Below are 23,251 nucleotides of genomic sequence, written 5' to 3'. Positions count from 1 at the left end.
ACGAGAAGCTAAATGGCGTATTGGTGGATATGGGATTCGTTGCCTGTGACAACGAGCCATGTTTGTACAAGCAGTGTGGACAAGGTAATTTATCACTAATCCTTGTATATGTTGACTATATACTTATAGCTTGCCAATCGCACGAGGATATGCTGAAAATCAAGAGCAGCATTTCACAGTCATTCGAGTGCGTTGACAAGGGTCCTCTTAATCATTTCCTGGGCATGGAAATCGAACGAGACGGCGATCTTGGAGCGATTGCTTTGGGACATACGCAATATATCAAGGTCTTATTGCATGCCCATGGAAGCGAACATTGCAAATCGGCGAAGACACCTTTGGATGCTGGTTTCCAAGTAGATTTCACAAGCCCGCAGTGCAAAAAGGTGGATCCTACGGTTTACCAGTCCGTAGTGGGAGAGCTTATGTGGCTAGCTCTTACAACAAGGCCAGACATATTGCATTCGGTGTCAAAATTGGCACAACGGAACCAAAACCCGCATGCTGAACACATGGCTGGCATAAAGCACATCTTTCGATACCTCTCAGCCACGATTGACATGAAACTGCACTACAGGCAATGTGGTCAATCGTTCTGTGGATACGTGGATGCGGATTGGGCAGGCGATAGACTTGACAGGAAGTCGTATACTGGCTACATCTACCTGTTAGCAGGTGGTCCGATCTCTTGGCGTTCGGAAAAGCAGCGAAGCGTGGCGTAAGGCAGTACCGAGGCGGAGTACATGGCACTGTCGGCGGCATTCAAGGAGGCGATTGTCATGCGAAGGCTGATTATGGAGATTGGCTGCGGAGACAACGACACTCCGATCGTCGTGTATGGAGACAATCTGAGTGCGCAGGCGTTAACCAAGAATCCTGTTCATCATTCCAGAACAAAGCACATTGATATACGTTATCATTTTGTCAGAGAAGTTGTTAAGGGCAAGTTTTGTTAAAATATAAATGTACAACTGAAATGATAGCAGATATTTTGACCAAAAACCTTCCAAAAACGAAACACGAAGAGTTTACAAAAATGTTTAATTTGTTTTGAGAATAGTTTTTTGTAAACAAGCTTGCATTGAGGAAGGGTGTAGAAAATAGAGTACCCTGAATATTTCTCTCTAATACAATGCACGCTTGTATAGGTATAGGAAAGAGATCTCGAAGTATCTATATTTGTCTCGCTCTAAGGAATAGAGAATACGAAAATATGTATACCTATTTTTTGTTTCTTCTTCAACTTCAAATTCAGTCGCAAATAAAATTCCGCAGCATACACACGGTGTTCTGAGTTCTCGCCTTTAATTCTGCCGCTCAATACGTTTCAGTGTCCGTTAGCAATACGTTTTCGGCATATTCACGAGGAACGCCACAGTTTTGCTTTTCGTTTTTGAGCATTCCCCGAACCTAATGCGGAAACTCCGATTCTTTGTTCGCATTTAATATTTTTAGCGGACATTTCTCGGATCCATCCGCACTGAGACCGCTCTTTGTCTGCTGGGTTATGACATCGGAATTTGCGTTTGAATAAAATGCATTTGCATAAAATATGCAAAATATTTGAAAATATAAAGAATATGCATAATATAAGCAAATATGTAAAATAAACACATATCAAAAATTTAATAAAAGAGATTCTTAGGGTGGTAAAACCGTTAAAATATCTTGATCCTATAAAAAAAATGCAAATATGCAAATTGCAAGTTAAATAGTTATTGTTCACGCCAGAAGGGCGTGAAGTAATGAGCGGCAGTGTAAGCGGCGAGCGCTTGCGCTCAAGCTTGTGCTCCCGCGCACTGTTTCCTTCGCTCTGCCCGTCTCCCTCTCTTTCGCTATTCTCCAGCCCTGCAGCCCGTTTGCCATGTAGTTAAGTTAGTATTAATCAAGAACTGAAGTCTATAATGTGTGATATAATTGTGAAGCTACCCCCTCTCGCCTACTAATTTGGAATATTGTGGGACTCAGCAGCCAGCCCAACTCCAGTCCATCCCATCTATTCCGACGACCACGCCATCCTAGAAGGACGACGACTTTTTTTGGCCATTCCGCCCACTCCATTTCATGGTCCTTCGAGCCTGCGAGCGAAATTTTAATTTCCAGCGCCCCATTGCGGATACCAAGATAAGTACGAAGTCCAAAGTCCGTGATCGCCATATTCCTTTTTCAAGGCGTTATATTTTTTTCTTCGATCCGAAAAAATTGATAAGTGACAGTGAAAAGTGAAAAAATATATATACATATGTGCACATAGTGATAAACGCCCAGTCACAGTAAATTTTCTTCCGTTTTTAAAGTGCAAAAGTACTTTGCCAATATTGGCCCCCTACATAGTCGTGCTGTGATCCGCTGGTGTCCAAGTGCATATACATATATATACATAAATATATATTTTTTTTTTTTTACAAATTCACGTTCCGTCACTCAGTTCCAAAATACGTCCGTCACTAACTGCAATTCCAAATAGTATTAATAATACAATTTTAAAGAAAGCCTTGACACACATACATACCTTAACATACACCCAAATACAAATAAAAAAAAAAAATCCGCACCCAAATATAAAAAACATCTGAATCCAAAAATATATATTTTGTTAAATAAAAAATAAAATAAATAAAATTACACCCAAAAACTTCCACACGACAATTTCCTCACAGTGTTTTTATTTAAAAATATTCAATATTAACTAAAGAAATTCAAAGAAAAAAAAATATATATATATAATAAAAAGCGTGCACAAACACCTGCACCTATACGTTTTCGAAAAGGCAAAGTGCCGACGGAAAAACATCGTCCACCCACGAGAAAAAATAAAATTAATTCCTGGAACAAAATTTTTTAAGGAAACCGAAATTTTTTTAATTTTTTAAACAACCAATACCGCCACTCTTTTTAGCTATTTTTTCGACACCTAGCTTTTTGGTCAAGCCAAGTTTTTAGCTATTTTCCTCATTTTAGCTATATTTTTGTTGGCGTTGTTAGTTTTCGTGCGGTTCCTGGAAATAAAGGATAGCAATCTCCACTGGCCTCCTTTAGCTATTTTTTAGCCATTTTTTATACGCCAGCTAGTTTTGGTCGAGCCGATATTTTAGCTAGTTTCGATTTTTTAGCTAGTTTTTTTTGTGGGCGTTATTTTTTCGTGCGGTTCCTGTATATCAATCTCCATTGGCCACCTTTAGCTATTTTTGTTTTATTCGCCGCTAGTTTTTGGTCAAGCCGATATTTTAGCTAGTTTCGATTTTTTTGCTAGGTTTTGGTGGGCGTTATTTTTTCGTGCGGTTCCTGCATATCAATCTCCATTGGCCTCCTTTAGCTATTTTTTCAGCTATTTTGTGAATTTCTTTCCACGTAGTTCTTTACGATCCTTTTGTGAGTTCCGAAAAAACAAAAGAAAAATCCATATAATTCCCAAAAGTTATTGACATATTCCGCCAAATTTATAAGCTTTTTCCAGCTAGTTTTGGCGGGTGGTTTTTTTTCTCGCAAAGTTCTACGATTGCTGTTGACGTATTCCGGAACTTAAGGTCGAAGAAGCCAATTTTGAGTAAGTGGCTAAGAATTTGCAACAATTTCCGAGGCTAGTTTGTAGCTAGATCTAGCTACTTTTTTCGCTATATTCTATTATCCGTACGCGTTTCGTAGATCCGTCACTGACAGCTCAGTTCCCTCGTGCTAGCGAGTGATCATAGCTAGATTTGGTTATTTTCTTTTCCTGCCGTTTTTTTTTTTTATTCTGCGAGCTTCGCAGGGTTTTCCACAGCGTTTAAGGATTAAAGTTCCTTTTCCGTGCACTCGCTTTTCTTTTTGCGGGGGGCAGGCCTTCTCTTTTCATAGAGCATAGCTGAGTATGCCCGTAGAGGGAGATAAAAAGGGAATCTTTTCCCCGGCTAAGTCGAACCCATCCTCTCCGCGGGCCATTCGAGTCCAGTCAGCACCCAGGTCCTCTACTCCGGGGATCAGAAGTTCGGCTTCCACTTCCAAAGGGGCAGATCGTCGATCGACAAGTCCGTCAAACGCTCCACGAATAGTCATCTCTCGGCCGGTGGCAAAAGCTAGCGACTCTTCGCTTGCCATAAAGTCAGAGTCTCCCTCCGTTTCAAAGCCGGAATTCCTGAGGGTGACACGCTCTAGCAGCCACAAAATGGCATCCACTGAACAACCAACGGACGAACAGCCAACGGCCGAACCGCCAACGGCCGCAACCGTGTCGTTGCCCAAATTCATAGCCGCCAGCGATCGTGTGAGCATTTTTGAAGCAAAGATCAATACTCCGGGTCAAGCTTCCCCGTCCCTACATCTGACACAAGTCCGCCTGCAACAAGTTCTAGCCTTATGGGACAAGGTAGAGACGGAGTACGACACATGCTCCGATCTAATTGCTCAAGAAGGATGCCTCGAAATGGTGCCCGTGCTGCAGAACAAATATGACTATTGCTATTCGGTGTATGAGTCATGTTCAGCAGAGATCAGTGCGACAATTGACAGTGCCACGCCTCAAGCCGTGCAACCACCCTCCCAGCCAATAATTTCCTCCGGTTGCCGCTTACCGCCCTGCGATACAGAAGTCTTCGACGGGGACTACCTTCGATGGCCCACTTTCCGGGACCTATTCACGGCAGTCTATGTCAACAACCCCAGGCTGACACCGGTCGAGAAGCTCTTCCATCTTTTCACGAAGACGAGCGGCGAGGCGAAAGCCATCGTCTCCAAATCCCCGCTCACAAATGACGGGTTCGCCTCTGCGTGGGAAGCGCTTCAAGACCGTTTCCAAAACAAACGACTTTTAGTCAACAGCCAACTCAAGCTTCTGTTCAACTTGAGTTCCATCTCCCAAGAATCTGGTCATGCGCTGAAAGAGTTGCAGTCCACGATTCAGGGGTGTTTGACAGCGCTAGCACATTGCCAAATATCCACGGACAACTGGGATTGTCTGCTGGTGTTCCTGTGCGCAAGCAAGCTGCCGAAAGTTACCCTTTCTCTATGGGAACAGTCCCTGACGTCGAAATCCGACATTCCGGCTTGGGAAGAGATGAACACCTTCCTAAGCGAAAGATATCGCACATTAGAGGCCATCGAGGACATGAAGCCGACTCAAGCAGTCCCGAAAAAGCTTCAGTCCTTCGAAACGAAGGACAGCACCAAACCAAAAGGGTGTGACTTAGGCTCCAAGGAGAATCATCCAGTACGCTTATGCCCGCGCTTTCTCCAAATGTCCGTCGACGCGCGTTCCGGCTACATAAAAAAGAAGCAGCTCTGTCTCAATTGCTTTGCGAGAGGCCATCAGCTACATGACTGCACGAGCACGCACAGCTGTTTCACTTGTAGGGGGAGGCATCATACGCTGCTACATCGCACTGCAACTCCTGCAAATTCGAGATCCACCACGCCCTCTGCTCAGCCATCCTCAGGACCCTCCAGCAGTAATGCATCGACGAGCAATCCAAATTACTTCGCCTCTGTCACTACAGCCGTTCTGCTGAGCACGGCAATTATCGATGTGTGCCATCTGGGCACGAACTACCGAGCACGAGCCTTAATCGACTCGGGATCCGAGGCGACTTTCATTTCCGAACGCCTCTTCAATTTGATCAAGCTGCCATTCCGCAGCATCCAAACTCAAGTCTCCGGGCTGAACCAATCCGTTGCGGCGAAGTCTACCAGACTCTGCCATTTTCAAGTTCGATCTCCTACTAAGCCGGGTCTCCAGTTAGACACCGCAGCCTACCTTCTTTCGGCATTGGCGGGCAAATTGCCCTCATAACCAATAGCTCGGGATTCTTTGAAAGACCTGCCCGCTCTCCAATGGGCAGACCCCAAATTTTACGAGAGTTCGCAAATTGATGTTCTGATCGGGGCCGACATTTTACCTTCGGTCATGCTAAGTGGCACGCGAGGAAACATTTGCGGCTCTCTACTAGGCCAAGAGACCATTTTCGGATGGGTGCTTACGGGGCCGATCTCCCAGGTGAACTCAAACAGAGTCGCATCCTTCACGACTCAAGTACACCAAGTAGGTGACGAGGCACTGGACACGCTTCTCAGCAAGTTCTGGGAGGTGGAAGATCTACCAGTCCAGATGGTAAAGGAGTCGGATTCCTATTGCGAGAGGAACTTTCTCCAAACGACGAAGAAAGACGCAAGCGGGAGGTACGTGGTGACGCTCCCGTCTAGGGTATTCGAGGTCCATCGCGTTAGCTCAGTTTCTCCGAAATGAAAATCGGTTAAAAAAAGACTTTCCCCTAAAAGAGCAATATGACAGCGTGATTCAGCAATATCTGGATCTGGGTCATATGAAAGAAGTTCCGTCGACTCACATTTCTCCTACCTACTATCTTCCACAACATGCGGTGATCAAGCCCGAAAGCACCACTACAAAGCTTCCCGTTGTATTTAACGCTTCAAGCCCTTCAGCAAATGGAACCAGTTTAAATGATATTCTTCATGCTGGTCCAGTCCTGCAATCCGATCTGACTATTCAGATCCTGAAGTGGCGATGCTTCCAATACGTCTTCAGTGCGGACATTACTAAAATGTACCGTCAGATTTGGGTCGATTCCAAGCACACACCCTTTCAAAGAATTCTGTTCCGAAATAAGGAAGGAGATATCCGAGACTTCGAGTTACAGACAGTTACTTTCTGGGTCAACTGCGCGCCCTTCCTGGCTATTCGAGTGCTGCAACAGCTAGCAAAGGATGTCCAAGGGCCATTTCCACAGGGCAACCGTATTATTCAGCATCACATGTATGTCGATGACGTGCTGGCCGGCGCAAATTCCGTAAAAGGCGCCCAAGATTCGGTCCAAGAATTGCGAGCAGCTCTGAGTTCTGCTGGGTTTCCATTAAGAAAATGGACTTCTAACCATAAGAGCATACTAAGCAACATTCCAGCTGAGAAAAATTTCCATAGCGAGTTCCTCGATATCGATGCCGAAAGCACGGCCAAGACGCTTGGTATTCGATGGAGGGCAAAATCCGACGAGTTCTATTTCGTCCCTCCAGAATTAATCGTGGAACCTTCCTACAGAAAGCGGGAAGTTTTATCCCAAATCGCTAAGTTGTTCGATCCTGCCGGATGGCTGGCTCCGTTCATCATCCGTTCCAAAATGTTTATGCAGGAGATTTGGCTGCAAGACTTAGGCTGGGATGACAAGCTTCCCACGCACATGAGTCAGAGATGGCAGTCGTTTCTCAAAGAATATTCCGACCTCAACAAGATCCGCGTTCCAAGGTGGGTTGGGTACCAGTCAGAGGTCATCGTAGAGCACCACGGCTTCTGTCACGCGTCGCAGAAAGCCTATGGAGCTGCTATCTACGTCCGCGTCGAGATGGGTCACCAGATCTTGACTCGTCTGCTGACAGCCAAGACACGAGTGGCTCCGGTGAAAACCGTGTCCCTCCCCCGACTAGAGCTCTGCGGAGCGGTGCTTTTAATCGAAATGGTGAGAGCAATCCTTCCGCATTTGCCTACCGCCAGTTCCGATCTCCGCTGCTGGACAGATTCCACGATCATCCTAGCCTGGTTACGTAAGCCTGCTTGCAACTGGACTACGTTTGTGGCCAACAGAGTTAGTTGCCAAGATCACTCAGGCAACACCAGTCGACTGTTTGGCACACGTTCCCTCCGAACAAAACTCCGCCGATTTAGCCAGTCGAGGCGTACCTCTGATCGATCTAGTGGATAGCAAACTTTGGTGGCAAGGACCAGAGTGGTTGCAAGGGCCTCGTGAGCTATGGCCTGCCCAAAATGCCATCGATCCGACCGAATTAGAACAGCGTGCAGTCAAGGTGCATTTCAGCAAGACCCCGTCCGAAGAATATCTTGAGCGTTTCTCCAAACTGGACAAAGCTCTGCGGGTCTTAACGTACGTTCTGCGATTCCTTAAACGCTGCCGCAAGAGCTCGATCTCGCCCACTCCACGACCAACAAGTGATGAAATCCGGGAGGCAGAAAGAGTTTTAATCTCCATTGCGCAGCGCAGAGCATATGGCCAAGAGCAGAAGCATCTGGCCGAGAAAAGGTCCCTTCCAGCGTCAAGTCCGATTGCGAACTTGTTTCCGTTTATCGACCAACACGGCCTCCTAAGAGCATGCGGTCGCCTTACTGCTGCCAAAGGGTTGCAGTATGACGAACGCCATCCAATAATACTTCCCTATGACTGCAGACTGTCTCGGCTTCTCATCCAATTTGCTCACCAGATTACTCTTCATGGCGGTAGTCAATTAATTGTACGCCTTATCCGATCGAAGTATTGGATTCCTAAAATCAAGAATCTGGTGGAGGCTGTGGTGAATCCGTGTAAGATTTGCACGATTTACAAGAAGCGACTTCAAACCCAGCTGATGGGCGATTTTCCGACAGACAGAGTTTCCTTCTCGAGGGCTTTCACGTACACGGGCGTTGATTATGCCGGCCCTTTCGAGATCAAAAACTATACTATAACAAAGTGTCATGTTTGTGTGTTTTTCTACGAAGGCTATCCATTTGGAACCCACTTCCGATCTGACAACCGAGAAGTTCCTAGCGGCCTTTGCTCGTTTCGTAGCGAGGCGCGGTTGTCCTCAGCGGGTCCATTCGGATAATGGCAAGACCTTTGTGGGGCAGCAACTCTGCTTTCTCGAGACTTCCTACAAGCCGTCAATGAGTCTGTGGCTGATGCATACAGCCATCAGGGGCTCGTATGGCGATTTATTCCACCAGGGGCTCCACATATGGGGGGTCTATGGGAAGAGGGCGTCAAGAGTTTTAAGACTCTGTTTTACAAAGCTTCTGCGACCCGCAAGTACACTTTCGAGGAACTTGCGACGCTCCTTGCAAAGGTTGAGGCTTGCCTCAACTCAATACCCCTCTCTCCGATGTCCGAAGATCCCTCAGACTTGCTGGCCCTCACACCGGGCCATTTTCTTGTTGGAGAACCGTTGCTCTCCATGGCGGAGCCCGAGATAAAGGGCGAAGCCAAATCGATTCTCAATCGATGGCAACATTTAAGGGCCCAACATCAGCAGTTTAGTGTTCGGTGGAAAGAGGAGTATCTAAAAGAACTCCACACACGCTACAAATGGCAATATCCGACCCGAAACCTCCAAATCGGCGACATGGTAGTCGTCAAGGAGGACAATCTGCCATCCGACGAATGGCGGCTCGGCAGAATTAGTTCTGTCTTCCCAGGAGCCGATGACCTTATCCGCATATTCATTCCTACCGCTGCCGAGTCTGCCGGGGAATCCATCCTCTTCGGAAGTGCAAGAGGTTCCGAAAGCTGAGTGCCGAGAAGTGCCTCCGAGCAGTACTTATTAATAAGTTATGCTCAAATTGCCTCGCCCACCAACATTCCGAGGGGACCTGCCACAGCGAAGGTGGCTGCAAGAAGTGCGGTTGGAACCATCACACCCTGCTACATATGCACGAGGAGCCGTCTCCACCACACCCGTCGCGCAATCCGCGCCAATCCGCCAGGTCGCATCCCCGCTGTTCCGCCGGGTCCGTCTCCCACTCATCGTCGCCCAACCGAGTCGCCATTGAGCGTCCACGTCCGGAGGTCTCCGCTCCGACCCCATCGGTGGCCGCGTTGGTTTGTCAAAAGACGGTCCACATCCTTCCAACTGCCATCGTCGTGGTGGACACGGGATCCTCCACGTTCGAGACCGCGGCGATGATGGACCCCTGTATGGCAGTGAGCAGTATCGACCGATCGCTGGCGGCCGCTTTCCGGCTGCCTTTCACCAGTCTGGGAGACGACGAGGTCTGTTCGGCGACTCTCCGATCCCGAACAGGCCACTTCAAGCTTGAGGTTGTCCTGAAGCTTGACCCGAGCCTCAAGATCTGGACTCCTATTCGGGCTCTGAGCGACGACACACGGGCTAAGTTCGGCGACATCCGTCTTGCGGATGAGCAATTTCACCGCCCGGCAACCATCTCCCTCGTATTGGGCTCAGACGTGTTTGCGAAGCTGATCCAACCGGGGTTCCTGAAACTCGAGGATGGTTTGCCTGTTGCTCAGAACACCGTGTTCGGATGGACCGTTTCCGGAGCCGTTCTGGAACACTGATGCTGATCCTGGTTCCTTTTGCTAGCGCAAGGGGGGGAGAATGTTCACGCCAGAAGGGCGTGAAGTTATGAGCGGCAGTGTAAGCGGCGAGCGCTTGCGCTCGCTCGCTATTCTCCAGCAGCGAACTCACCACTCCGCGGTCCCTCCAGCCCGTTTGCCATGTAGTTAAGTTAGTATTAATCAAGAACTGAAGTCAATAAAGTGTGATATAATTGTGAAGCTACCCCCTCTCGCCTACTAATTTGGAATATTGTGGGACTCAGCAGCCAGCCCAACTCCAGTCCATCCCATCTATTCCGACGACCACGCCATCCTAGAAGGACGACGACTTTTTTTTGACCATTTCGCCCACTCCATTTCAGTTATTGCAATTCAATTTTTATTTTTTAATTTTTTTCTAATTATTTAACCATAATGGCTTGATTCTTAATGATCCAATTGCAATCTGCAAGGGTATACAAACTTCGGCGAGCCGCAGTTAGTTTCCTTTCTTGTTCAGTGTTTAGCTGAGTGGAAAACCCACTTTGAAAAACTCCTTCTGGACGTGCGTAAATATCCTAGTTCGTGCTGTAGCTCCCACGCCGACAGGAACGGTGAAAGTTGATTCCTTTCGCGAAAAAGATGAACCAAGCGAAAGCAGAAGCTAAGTATCCCCAGTAAAGGAGACCATGAGGAGATTTTGTTGATCATACATAGATTAAAGTGGGGTTCGGCCTTTACCTCCAAGCATGCCTCTTCTTCTGTCGACAAAACATACTACCCCTTGATGGGAGGCCAAGTCGAACGAGAATGAAAAAGCCAAGCTGGTCCATTTCACCAGATCGGATGATCGACGGATCCTTTGGCAATAGGCCTCGGGACGCGCAGTCTGCCACTTCGCCAGTTCGAATATGTTGCCAGCAGCTACGTGGACAAACCTCCAAATTCTCAGCAGATTGCAAACATAGGTATTCCAAGTCCGTGGAGGAGATGATAGCCAATGCAGGACTATTTCGGAGTCTGACCAATAATTGATTCTGGAAATAGGAATAGTAAATGATTGCTTGACAACCCAAGTAGAGGAATGGAGATAGGCCTAGGTGCGACTCGAGTTTTTGCCCCCTCTGCCCGCCAAACGTCCAAAAGCTCAAGCGCTCGCCCGCTCTCCGCTCTACGGAATTCCCGATCGCACGCATCCGTGTTCCCGATCGACGCTCGCTTCTAGTCGACCTTAGAGACGGCTACTCCGCTCCAATTTACAGCTCTCCCGCTCTCGCGCTGTTAAGCTGGGCTTCTCAGTCGGCAGCGGGCCATTGTCATTTCGACCCCGAATTTCTGCTTTTTCTTTTTGTTCGTGGGATAAATTTTCTACTGAATCTTTTTGCGGAGGATTTCCTGGCCACCCCCCTCCTGAACATGGTCCTTCGAGCCGGATAAGGATATCGTCCTGAAATCCTTTTTTCCCAGCAGCTTTGGTGGTGCCACCGCAAAAAAGATAAGTAAAACCTTTCCTCCCGTCTCTAACTACCGGTCGTCAATAGTTGTCCGAAATTTAAATTTCGGTCAACCTGCGTACGATTTTTGTCAACTCCTAATCCGAGTTTTCCAACACCACGGCAATCGGACAACGTAAAAATCTATATCCAAATCCGATTTTCTCCACATCTATTTGACTGCAATTCGTTTTTTTCTCCCACTTCTTTGGACTCGTTGTTCATTTCTCCGTACATACAATACATACATATGTCCCCATATTCGGCCGTACATCAAAGAACAAAACGGTCTTGACATACATATATACATACATATGTAAATCGGCGCGCATTACTCCGCGAGTTGGTTGGTCATTTATTTAGAGTGCTAATTGACATTCCTTCAGCGGAACAATAAATTAAAAAATAATAATAATCAAACTAGTGAATGTGTGTTTCGAGTCGAGCGCCGCGGCAGTGAAAATTCTACAGTGAACAGTTTGTGTTACCGAATTCGGCCCCCTACCCGAGATTTTCTTCTCATATCTTCGTTTACTGTATGTTTCCGCAGCCTCGATATTTTCTTGAATTATTATGCATGCCCATATATGAATATATTTTCTGCCTCCAATATTTTTGGTACGCCCTCACAACTCCAGTCCAGTTATCGGGTTTCCACTGTACAAAATATATGTGCTGCCTCCAATACAGAAACTAAACCAATATTATAAAAAAAAGTTTATAAAATTCAAAACTATACAAAATAAACAACTAAAAATCAAAAGCCCAATCCTAATCTCACACGGCTGCGAAAGTATTTTTTTTTTTCCTTTCGACTCTTCGACTTAGCACCGCAGAGGCCTGGTTGTTTTTTCCGTTGTTGTTTTCTCTTGGGCCGGTGCTCTTACATAGATAGGGGAGAGTGGGGATAGGTTAACCACGGGGATAGATGAACCACTACACTAAATTTGGAAATCAAATAAACTTTACAAAAAAACCCTTACGTCGAAGTGTTCAGACATAATAATGTTAAAAAAAAGTGGTTCACCTATCCCCACTCTCCCCTATATATTTATGCATTGCGTTGACGACGGCATACCCCAGTGCACTTTTTTCCGTTCTTCACAAAGAATAAGGGTATTTTCGCCATTCCGAGCTAACATTCACACTCCGAGCGCTCCTGACACTGAGAGATTTTCCCCTGTCATGTGCCGAGTCCATCGGGACCAAATCCGGGCCCTGTGGGAAAAGGTGGAGAAGAGCTACGAAAGCTGCTCCGATCTTCTTTCTGTGTCCGCCGACAATACCGCCACCTCGACAGTCCTTGAATTCAAATATAACGACTGTTACTCAGTCTATTCGAGGTGTGTTGTCCAGTGATGTCATTTCCGCTTTTTTCCCGTCAAATTCAGATGTTTTTGAAGTGTGATTGCGGTAAAATTTGTAAAACAGCGGGTAGCGGGAATTCCAGCTTTTTTAGAAAATTGAGATGCTTTTTTCTTAACTTTAATTTTAATACATTTTAAGTGCTGTTTTAAATGTGTTTATTGTTTTTAATTTATATTGCAACAGTATCTATATATACTTATATCGAAGACCATCATCCAAAAGTCCACACCTATATTTGGCGCGTCTTCCATGATGCCGTTACGGCATTATGATGACATAAAACTAATCCCAATGCAAAATGTCGACGACACTGTTAGCTTTTGGAATGAAGTGCTAACTTACAAGGACAGTGGCGGAAACGTTTTAAGGGACAGGCATTAGTTGCGTTAGAAACGCTGACCCTTCCCTGGTCAAATGCCGAGGTTTTTCGGGTTTTCAGCCAAATTAAAGCCTTGTAGTACTAGGCTAGTACTCTGACGACGAAAATCCGCTGTAACATGTGTTATAGCAGAATCGCTGAATATTTTGCTCTGTAACCAGTGTGACCAAAAAAATTAAGGAAAGGCCATGAAACGTCATGAAAATGTACCTTTTATGGCGTTTGGGACTTTTCTTTGGTCACACTGGACAGCTGTTTGTAAACGAATTTGTTAATTAATATGGCATTAAAATGCCCTTTGTGGGTTAAATCCCATATAATGGTCTTCGCCTTGACAGCCCTTATCAATGCCACTTTTTTCCTTGAACTTTCCCTCCATTAGGAGTGTAAGAATAAATAAAATGAATTATTGCAATAGCACCATATCAGCTGTTTACTCTCTTGATCTAGCAACGCCATTCAATTTTCGCAGGTATCATTTTCGTCATCAGAGTACCGGCAAAATCGACGAGGCAAAAAGTTTTTCTTCCTTTTTTCACAGAGTTTTTTTATATGGTGTTTGGCCGCTATCACAATTGTTACAGCGGATTTTCGTCGTCAGATTAGGCCTAAACAAACAAAAAATGGTTTTTAAAAAATCAGCTTTTTTCTTAGTTTTTTCTTTATTGAATTCCGCTTTTTTCAGCTTTTTTTTTTCGTTAATCCAGCTTTTTTTGCTAAAAAAAAAAAATGACATCACTGGTGTTGTCCAGCTTCAGGACATACTTGACAAGGCCGCCTCCCAGGCCACTCAGGCTTCCGTCAGTGTCCAACCACTTCCTTCTACGGGTTGTCGCCTGCCACCAGTAGACACCGAGGTCTTCGCAGGCGACTATATTCGGTGGCCCACTTTCAGGGACCTCTTCACGGCGATTTACATTAATAATTCCAGACTCACGCCAGTGGAGAGGTTGTTTCACCTACTTTCAAAGACGAGTGGCGATGCTCATGCCATCGTTTCAAAGGCCCCTCTGACCAACGAGGGTTTCGTCTCAGTGTGGAGAAGCCTTTCCGACCCCGAGAAGGTGTAATCTATGTTCCAAAGAAGACCACGGACGTATATGTCCGCTTTTCCTGGACATGAATGTCAATGAGCGGACAGACTTCATCCGAAGAAAGCAACTCTGCTTAAATTGTTTTTCGCGAGGGCACCAGCAACGGGACTGTACTAGTGCCTATTCCTGCTTTACAGCCAAAGCTGTCCTGCTCGGCACGGCGATTAATTATATTTGCCATCTTGGCCGCAACTTCCAAGCGCGAGCTCTAATCGATTCAGGTTCCGAAGCAACCTTTATTACAGAGAGGCTTTTCAATCTCGTCAAGCTTCCATTTCAGTCAGCTCAGACCCAAGTTTCCGGTCTCAACGATACAGTTGCTGCTCAAGCCACAAAGCTCTGCAATTTCTCAATTCGCGCTCCCTTCAGACCCGGGCTGCAGTTAAAAACGACTGCTTATGTTCTTCCTCAACTCGCTGGGAAACTTCTATCATATCTTCTGAAATCGACGTTCTAATTGGAGCTGACTTACTGCCGTCTGTGCTTTTGGGCGGTTCCAAAAGTAACATTTTCGGCTCACTCCTGGTGCAAGAAACGATCTTCGGATGGGTCCTCACAGGCCCAGTGTCTACAACAGCTACGACGTGTCAGTCTTCTCGACACGAATTTCCGTTTCGTCAAACGGTTCACCGGAAAAATTCCTTGCCACTCGCAGTGCTGCTGGCCTGGAGAGCAGACGTACGCAGTCTTACCGTTGCCGAGTCTGCAGCGGATTCCACCCTATCCGGAAATGCCAACAATTCCTCAAACTCAGCGCTGATAAGAGCCTCCGTGCGGTTCTCGACAACCGCTATTGTTCAAACTGTTTGTCCCACGAACATTCAGAGGCAACCTGCCGCAGCGGTGACCGATGCAAGACGTTCAAACACCACCACCACACTCTCCTGCATCCGCATGACCGTCCAGAGCATTCACTCCGCTCGCAGCATTGGTCACCCCCATACTTCTAGTTCGCACATTATTGACTATAACTCATCTCAGTGTCATACTTTTTTCATCCAGATCACATACGAGGGCTTCACTTCCACACATCGCGGTCACTCTGGAAAGCAGACGTACCCGAGGTACTTAGTCTTACCGTTGCCGAGTCTGCCAAAGTTCATTCGCTACGGAAAGTTCGACGTCTTCTAGCGCTCAGTGCCGATCAGCTTCGACAACTTAGCGCACAGTGATGCGTCCTGTTCACGGCATCCGACGCCTTCTAATCATCGTTCAGCAAGCTCCTTACGATAAGCTCCCGCCACTCCATGGCACTCGTCTTTCATCGCTACTTTTCGCTCCAGCATCAACGATCTAAGCAGCGCTCTGATGCCCCTCCATATCATCGTCCTGTACGGGTTTATTGCAACCCGAGTGATTGCGGGGGGGGGTGGGAGAATGTTCACGCCAGGGGGCCCCCCTTCCCCCTCTGCCCACCGAGCGTCCAAAAGCTCAAGCGTTTCCAGCTTAGCAACGCTCCCGATCGCACGCACCCGTGTTCCCGATCGTCGCTCGCTTCTAGTCGAGCTTACTCCGCTCCCATTGACAGCTCTCCCGCTCTCGCGCTGTTAAGCTGGGCTTCTCGGTCGGCAGCGGGCCCTTAGGCTAAGCTAAGATTAGTACCAAAATGAACTTCATATGTATGCTACGGGCGCTCCAGCCATTGTCATTTCGACCCTCGAATTTCTGCGTTTTCTTCTTCGTGGGATAAATTTTGTACTGATCCTCTTGCGGAGGATTTCCTGGCCACCCCCCTCCTGAACAGTAGGTATACATGATTATACATTAATTCTATATTTTTTACATTTTAATTTTTAAGCTTCAAACGGTTATATAAATCTTAAAGGAAGGTCATGTGGGTGGTATTTTTTGAGTCTTCATTTTCTAGGTCTCCATATTAGCCTCTTCGCTAGGGAGTTAGGCGTTCTTGATACTTTTCTGCATGTGAGCGTATTACATCACCTATCTTTGGGATTTTGATTATACAGGGAGTATAGCGTCGGACCTAGTGCACTGCCTTGGGGTACACCGGCTGAGATTGGGCGTTTTGATCGACCACATAGAATTTTCTTTCAGATAAAAAGCTCCGAGTGAGGAGAAAGAGCTGAGGAGTTAGTAGGTTCTTCAACTTGCCGTCGTGCCATACCCTATCAAATGCTTGTTGAATGTCCATGAATACAGCGACTGAGTACATTTTGTTTTCCATGGCTTCTAAAGGGAAATGACTTTTTCGAAATCCAAACTCCCACTTTGGAATAGCTCTGCTTACTCTCTCTTGTCCAAGGATCCGATCCAGTATAACCCTTTCCATCATTTTGCCCAATGCAGGTAAGAGACTAATTGGCCTGTATGCATTAACTTCTGTGGGTTGCTTTCCAGGCTTGGGTATCATCGTGATGATGGCATTCTTCCATGCACTTGGGTAATGACTCAGCCTTAGGACGCTGTTAAACAACAGGACTATAAATAGCAGTGCCATGATAGGCAGAATTTTCATCGTTTTGTTGTCTAGAAGGTCCTCTCCTAGTGTTTTTTTATTTTTTAAGCTTTCCGATCTGTGACTTGACTTCTTCCAGGGTTACTGGCTTACAGGGAAGAACCATTTTAAAAGGTCCACAAGCATTCGATTTTCCATCGGGGTTAGGTCTAGCGGCTTAAATCTGTTCTCCAGATTATTAGCAAAGATATCCGCCTTCTGCTGACTTGACCCACCCCAACCACCAGCGGGATTTCTGAGAGGAGCCTTTGGGATGACTTGTCTCTTGAATCGGCTTGTGAGTTTCCACAAGGAGTAGTTTGTCGATGCATCTGGGCTCGCATTCTCTAACATCTGGTCTATATGGTCTTGCTTGTTCTTTGTCAAGACTTTGCTTAGCCGATTTCACTGTCTTTTATAAATCTTGTAGAAGCGAATATCTCCTGTCCTTGTGTATTCTCGACGGATTCTTCTTTTAAGCTGTATGAGAACTAGAGCATTTTGTGGGAGTATATTGCTTCTATTTTGGTTCGGAAGGTGTCTATGGTTCGGGCTAGCAGCTGTCGCAGCAGTGTATATATTTTCCATAAAGGCTGCTCCGCAGCTTCAAGATCATCTGGATGGTTGATGACAGCGTTGAGGTTAATGCTTCTGTCCAGGGATTCCTTAAACTTTTCAACAGATGAGCCGGGCGGTAGTATTGATTGCCTTTTGGCCTTGCATTGCGGTATTTGACTTAGCATTGCGACAATTGCCAAATGGTCCGAGGATAGCTCGTATTTGGTTTCGATCGAAAGTTTGTTGAGTGGAACCCCGTTTACGATGAAGAAGTTCAGAGCTGTCGGTGTGAGCCTGGTATTTGAGGAGTAAAAGGTAGGTTCCCCAGTGGCTAGAACTTGGCTAGAGCTTGAAACTATGGCCTCTTGCAGACGCTTTCCCCGGCAACAGGACCTTTAATTTCCCCACAATTGATGCTTGGCATTAAAGTCACCTCTAGCCAAAAATGTTGGGCCTAGAGAGACTAGTAGCTGGTCGAAATCGTTTTTTGTTCAAGGTTCGCTGGGAGGAAGATACAAGGAAGCTATTCTAAGTACACCTCCATTTGTTAGAATATCAATGCAAGCTAGCGTTGTGGGCTCACTCTGCGTGTGGATAATGCTGGTCTTAATAAGGCAAAGTATTGGTCATAGCCAGGAAGGTACAAATTAAGACCGGGACGCATATGTATCTCCGTAATGAGCATTATGTCTATACAGTTATCAATAAGGAAAAGACGACGTTCTTCACTATTTTGAACTATACCTCGTGCATTCTATAATCCTATTTTTATTGTTGAGGCTGTCAAAGTAGGCAAATTCCTGTTGGGGTTGCGGTCGCCTCCAGGTATATGTGCGACACAGCGTGGAGCTGCAGCGCTGGTACTGTTTGGAAGGTTATTCCTTCCCACGTCTGTATCAGAGACGCCATCTCTGGTGGCTGACATGGAGAATTGTTGACCGTGTCGGCTTTCTTTGGTCCTGCTGTTCGTTGAGTTGCTTAGCCTTATTCCAGATTTTAGTTTGCTGCTTAGTTCCATCCTGACTTTGCAGCCTTTAAAACCTGCAGGGTGATTTTCTCGGTAGTTTCCACACATACATTGGTTGTTAAGAATTGAGTCGCACGATTTGGAGTTAGTAGGATCTCCGGCACAATTCCCACACACAGGCTTTATGAAGCATCAATTTTGACTGTGTCCAAAGTTTTGGCATTTATAACATTGGACGAGGTCCTTATTTGGAGTAGCCTTTTCCACAGTAACTCTGGAACTTTTGGAACTGTGGAATGTATGTTCCTTAGCACCAACTTAAATGGTTTGTCCTTTCGGAGTTCATGATGCCAAAACTTGCAATTTAAGGCGGTCAGGCTACGAACCACCTTGCGGAATGACTCTGCACTGTCAGTGTATATGCGAGAAACTCCGAATTTGGATTTACGAATCTCATAACTATTTGCAGCAATAACTTCGTTAAGGGTTCGTTCCAGAGTGAGGATGTCAGTGACCTTTGGAACACAAATGGGTGGAGGTTTTTGGCTTGAAATTTGTGCTTGACTTGGCGATGGATCAGTCATCTCATTTGTCTCCATCTCCTCAATTGGGTTCGTTTCCTCAGCAAAAGGTGCGAAGCGGTTGTTGCGAAGTCCATTGGAGGTCGATGCTTGATTTAAATTGCCAATTTTAGCATTGTTTACATTTGCCTTAGTCTTCTTTATGTCGACTCTTTCTTTGACTGCTTGAAGGGTTTTGTTTCCTGCTACGAGTAGTACTTGGAGCTTGGAACGAGCACCCAATAGCGGGCGAGATCAGGAGATTGTTAGCTCCCAAAGACAGAGACGTTCCTGCTGTAAAAACTGGGTATACGAGGATGTTGCAACGGTGTAAGTGGGGGTCTAGAACTGGCACTCTTAGCTGTAACGGTGTTAGTTACAGATGTTGCTGAGCTAGTCTTAACAGCATCTGCATTTCGTTGACGAAGCGTGTCCAATTGCCGTTAAGCCAAGTCTTTTGCAAGCTTGGCTCAAAGTTCCGCTGGAGATTGGCCAGCGATTTCCTTCACCTTCTCAAATCCGGGCAGCTCTTTTGGGAGCGGCGGATAAGAAGGTGCGTACCCGGCGGTATGGAGTCTAAAAATAGATTACGCGCTGATAAGCACAACAGAAGAAGTTGAGGATCACTCTCTGGTTGCTAATTAGGAGCTTAACACGACCGTACTAGACAACTGCACAAACTCGAATGTACCAAATACCTATGGATGTTGTGTCTATGACATTCGGGCTTAGAAATGCGCCTTCTGTTTTTCAACGATTTGTAGTCCAGGCGCTAGGGGATTTAGCGAATTCTTATGTTATCGTCCATATGGATGATATTATGATAACTGCCACAACATTAGAGGAAGCTTTTGAAAGATTGGAGATTGTTTTAAATGTTCTTACAGATGCTGGATTTTCGTTTAATATTATATAATTAATATAGCTAGCATGGATCTACGATTCTAAAAAGACGGTAAGTTAATTAGTATGAATCTACACTCATAACATTATTTTTCTGGATTTTAGGAAAATCGCCCTTAAAATAAAAAGAGAAATTAAATAAGAAAAATTGTCTAGAATAACGAAAAAAGGGTACCTGCCGTACCGTAAAATTAAGAAAAGCCACCATAAATATAATTTTTTTTAGGCTAATTTTTCTATTTCTATTTATTTTCCTTAAATTTGCTCAAGGTTTTCTGATTTGCTTCGTTCAATTTCTTTCTTTAATTACTTTAAATCGCCCTTAAACTAAGAAAAATTTTTAGAATTACCAAAAAAGTGTATTTGAATTTAAGGCAGGCATCGTAAAATTAAGAAAAGCCACAATAAATACAATTTTTTAAGGTTAATTTTTATACCCTTGCAGGGTATTATAATTTCAGTCAGAAGTTTGCAACGCAGTGAAGGAGACATTTCCGACCCTATAAAGTATATTTCTTAATCAGCATCAACAGCCGAGTCGATCTAGACATGTCCGTCTGTCCGTCCGACCGTCTGTCCGTCTGTCCGTCCGTCCGTCCGTCCGTCCGTCCGTCTGTCCGTCCGTCCGTCCGTCTGTCCGTTTCTACGCAACCTAGTCCCTCAGTTAGAAAGCTATCTATACTCTCACTGCTATATATGTCCTTTAGGCATCTTCTAGCGATGCCAGAACTGGAGAGCCTAGGTATCTCATTCTTGCCCTCGTTAGGGCCGGACATTTGCAAATGAGATGCTCCAAGGTTTCGATTGCCTCGGAATGCACTCGAAATAAGAACACATAGAACTTTCGGGTTTTTACGCGACGTGCGTCGATATGTTTATTGTAGTAGGAGTAAATTGGTACTGAATACAAAGAACAAAAACTAAAGCTAGGGAGAGCGGATTAGAAGCTCTAGGACTGGAAGTCCGGAGGAAGACGGAGAGAAAAGGAGAGCGTACGGGATCACACTGCCTCCCGATAATAAACGCCTTTCTGGCGTGAACATTCTCCCCCCCCCTTGCGAGGATACGCAGCAAAAGTACCAGGAGGTATTAGCTCTGGAAAGCGTAGGATAACGCTGAGCGTTCGTCGGCATGTAGAAGGGTGTGGTGATCCTGTCCACACGACTGGCATCGGTCGCTACTTCGACAGGATCCTCCGCAATGGTGGTGGGCCAGGCAGTTGACGCAGTACTTCCTGTCGATGACTGTCTGGAGCCGTTTCTTCGCATCAAGCCGAAGAAAACGGTGGCACTTCCGAAGAGGATGGTTCCCTTGGCAGACTCGGCATTGGTAGGATAAAATACCTCGGGAACGTCTGCTCTTGCTGTCGTCGTACGGAACCCAGTAATTGGAATCGGCAGAAGTGGTCACTCGTGTGGAGAACGAGGAAATTCTTTGAATGGGTGCAGGAATTTGTGGTGCGTCATCACGAGGATTCGGAACACTGGATGAAGTGTTGCTTGGATGCAACAATGTGTGATGCCGACCGTGACAAGTAAGACAGCTGTGGGCGCTGGTGCAATTACGGAATGGATGACCGCTTGCAAAGCAATTTAAGCACAACTGCTTTTTCTCAATGTACGAAGTTCGATTTTCTATCGTCATCTGGAGGAAGCGTGGACATTTACGCACTGGATGGTTCTCTGCAGAACACAAATCGCATCTTTTGGATATGGGAACAATCCGCGTACTAAAGGATTTTAGTACTCGCGGTGCTACGATGGATTTTGTCGGGTTGGACGGACTGAGGCGTATCGTAGGAGGTTGAATAGAATTTATAGATTCCAGACTTCTATGGCGCTCAAGAAGGAAAGAATCTAATTCTAGCCACGTCGGAATTTCGGTTTTATTTGGTAAGGACTGCTCCCATAATGAGAGCGTCAGCTTTGGAAGCTTCGTGGAACACAAATAAACCAATAGACAATCCCAATAATCCGTAGGAAGGCCGGACAGAATTAGGGATGTGAGGCAATTTTGAATTGTATTTTGCAGCTCCTTCAAGGCTGCCGAGGACTCACGTTCAATGGACTGAATGTTCAACAAATTCTTCAGTTGGCTGTTTACCAACGCGCGTTTATTTTCGAAACGCTCAGATAGGTTTTTCCATGCTGAGCGGAAACCGTCGTTGGTCAGTGGCGAATTTGAAACTATGGAATGAGCTTCACCACTCGTCTTGGCATTTAAATAGAACAACTTTTCTACAGGGGTCAGCGTAGGATTGTCGATATAGACCGCTGTGAAAAGGTCCCGGAAAGTCGGCCAGCGAAGATAATCGCCCGAGAAAACTTCCGTTTCGCACGGAGGAAGCCGACAGCCAGACGGAAAGGAATTTTGGGGCGCAGGAGGTTGGACTGGAGCTGCTTTAGCAGAGATCGTATCGATCTGTTCCATGAACTTGGCGGCACACCGTTCATAAATGGAATAGGTGTCGTCGTATTTTGCCTTAAGGGTAGGCAAGGTGTCTGCAGCGCCCTCGAAGCCAACTGAAATTAGCTCTGAACAAGCTTCGTACTCTGTCTCGACCTTATCCCATAGCGCTCGGACTTGGTCGAGATGAATTTTGCAGGTGTACTTGGATGGAGTGGGTGCTGCTGGATTGCAGACTCTGGAGTCGAAGTGCCTCAGACGGTCACAAATCAAAGTAAACTTGTTCAAAGTAGTAGAAGTCATTTTGGATATATATGTATATTTTTTTAATTTAATATAAATATATATTACGGATTTATTTATGGGTAGAAGCTGGATTGGGAATTTAGGAACCAATCGATCTCGTAATAATTATTTTTGTGGGAAAATTTAATTTTTTCCCTTTGGAATTTAAAACGGAATATTTGAATTAAATACGGAATTACGAAAATACGGTCACACTAATGCGTATATGGAAGCACACATGGATTTCTAACTTAATCGGTTAGTTGGAATTTTAATATAAAATAATTTAAAATTATTTTATTTGTCTGGTCTTATTTGATTGACCGGTGCTGTATTTCGGAACCAATACGTGTGTGTGTATATTTGTGCACTTGTCGTATGCAAGTGCAAAATAGCGGAGATAAGGAGAGGCGGAAAAATTGCCAAATATTGGAGCGTCGACTTGCAGACGATTTATGTATGTATGCACATATGTATATTTACTTGCTTAGGTGGAATTCGGCTCCGGATAGAGCAAGGGAGGAAATAAACAAATATCTGTACGAATTAAATCAATTTATAATTGTAGTAGCTGCGGACAGTAATTGTAGCATGTAGGTATGTAGTACGTTTAGGAATATTCATATATTGGGTTATATATTTATATATTATATTTCGGAGTGAAGTGGACTGTATTTGTAGTATGTATGTAATGTAAATAAATGCTAGCGGGAACACAGTAAACGAGATGGAATTATGAATAATTCGAAATTGGA

The 23,251-nt window shown here is 45.5% G+C and overlaps 2 protein-coding genes across 2 annotated transcripts; both read left to right on the top strand.

The window, feature by feature from the left end:
* The first annotated feature begins 4,144 nt into the window (after positions 1 to 4,144).
* Positions 4,145 to 5,764, top strand: LOC138928068 (uncharacterized). The gene has a single exon (XM_070284351.1). It carries the CDS (start codon positions 4,145 to 4,147, stop codon positions 5,762 to 5,764), a length of 1,620 nt encoding a protein of 539 aa, XP_070140452.1.
* Positions 5,765 to 5,878: 114 nt separating this feature from the next.
* On the top strand, positions 5,879 to 9,264 carry LOC121503176 (uncharacterized). Its single transcript, XM_041777379.1, has 5 exons — positions 5,879 to 6,150; positions 6,263 to 7,527; positions 7,649 to 8,400; positions 8,477 to 8,645; positions 8,702 to 9,264. The coding sequence occupies exons 1-5, from the start codon at positions 5,879 to 5,881 to the stop codon at positions 9,262 to 9,264; spliced, it is 3,021 nt and encodes a 1,006-aa protein (XP_041633313.1).
* Positions 9,265 to 23,251: the final 13,987 nt, after the last annotated feature.

The sequence above is a fragment of the Drosophila kikkawai genome, chromosome 2R (assembly GCF_030179895.1).
Source record: "Drosophila kikkawai strain 14028-0561.14 chromosome 2R, DkikHiC1v2, whole genome shotgun sequence".
Taxonomy (NCBI): Eukaryota; Metazoa; Arthropoda; class Insecta; order Diptera; family Drosophilidae; genus Drosophila; species Drosophila kikkawai.
This window is presented reverse-complemented; position numbering and strand designations above follow the sequence as displayed.

Bases quoted from the DNA above. Each gene is read 5' to 3' on its own strand.
- LOC138928068 (XM_070284351.1), top strand. From the start codon at position 4,145: ATGGCATCCACTGAACAACCAACGGACGAACAGCCAACGGCCGAACCG.
- LOC121503176 (XM_041777379.1), top strand. From the start codon at position 5,879: ATGCTAAGTGGCACGCGAGGAAACATTTGCGGCTCTCTACTAGGCCAA. The intron at 7,528-7,648 runs GTAAGCCTGCTT...CCGCCGATTTAG, and splicing joins GATCATCCTAGCCTGGTTAC to CCAGTCGAGGCGTACCTCTG. The intron at 8,401-8,476 runs GTTGATTATGCC...TTTTCTACGAAG, and splicing joins GGGCTTTCACGTACACGGGC to GCTATCCATTTGGAACCCAC.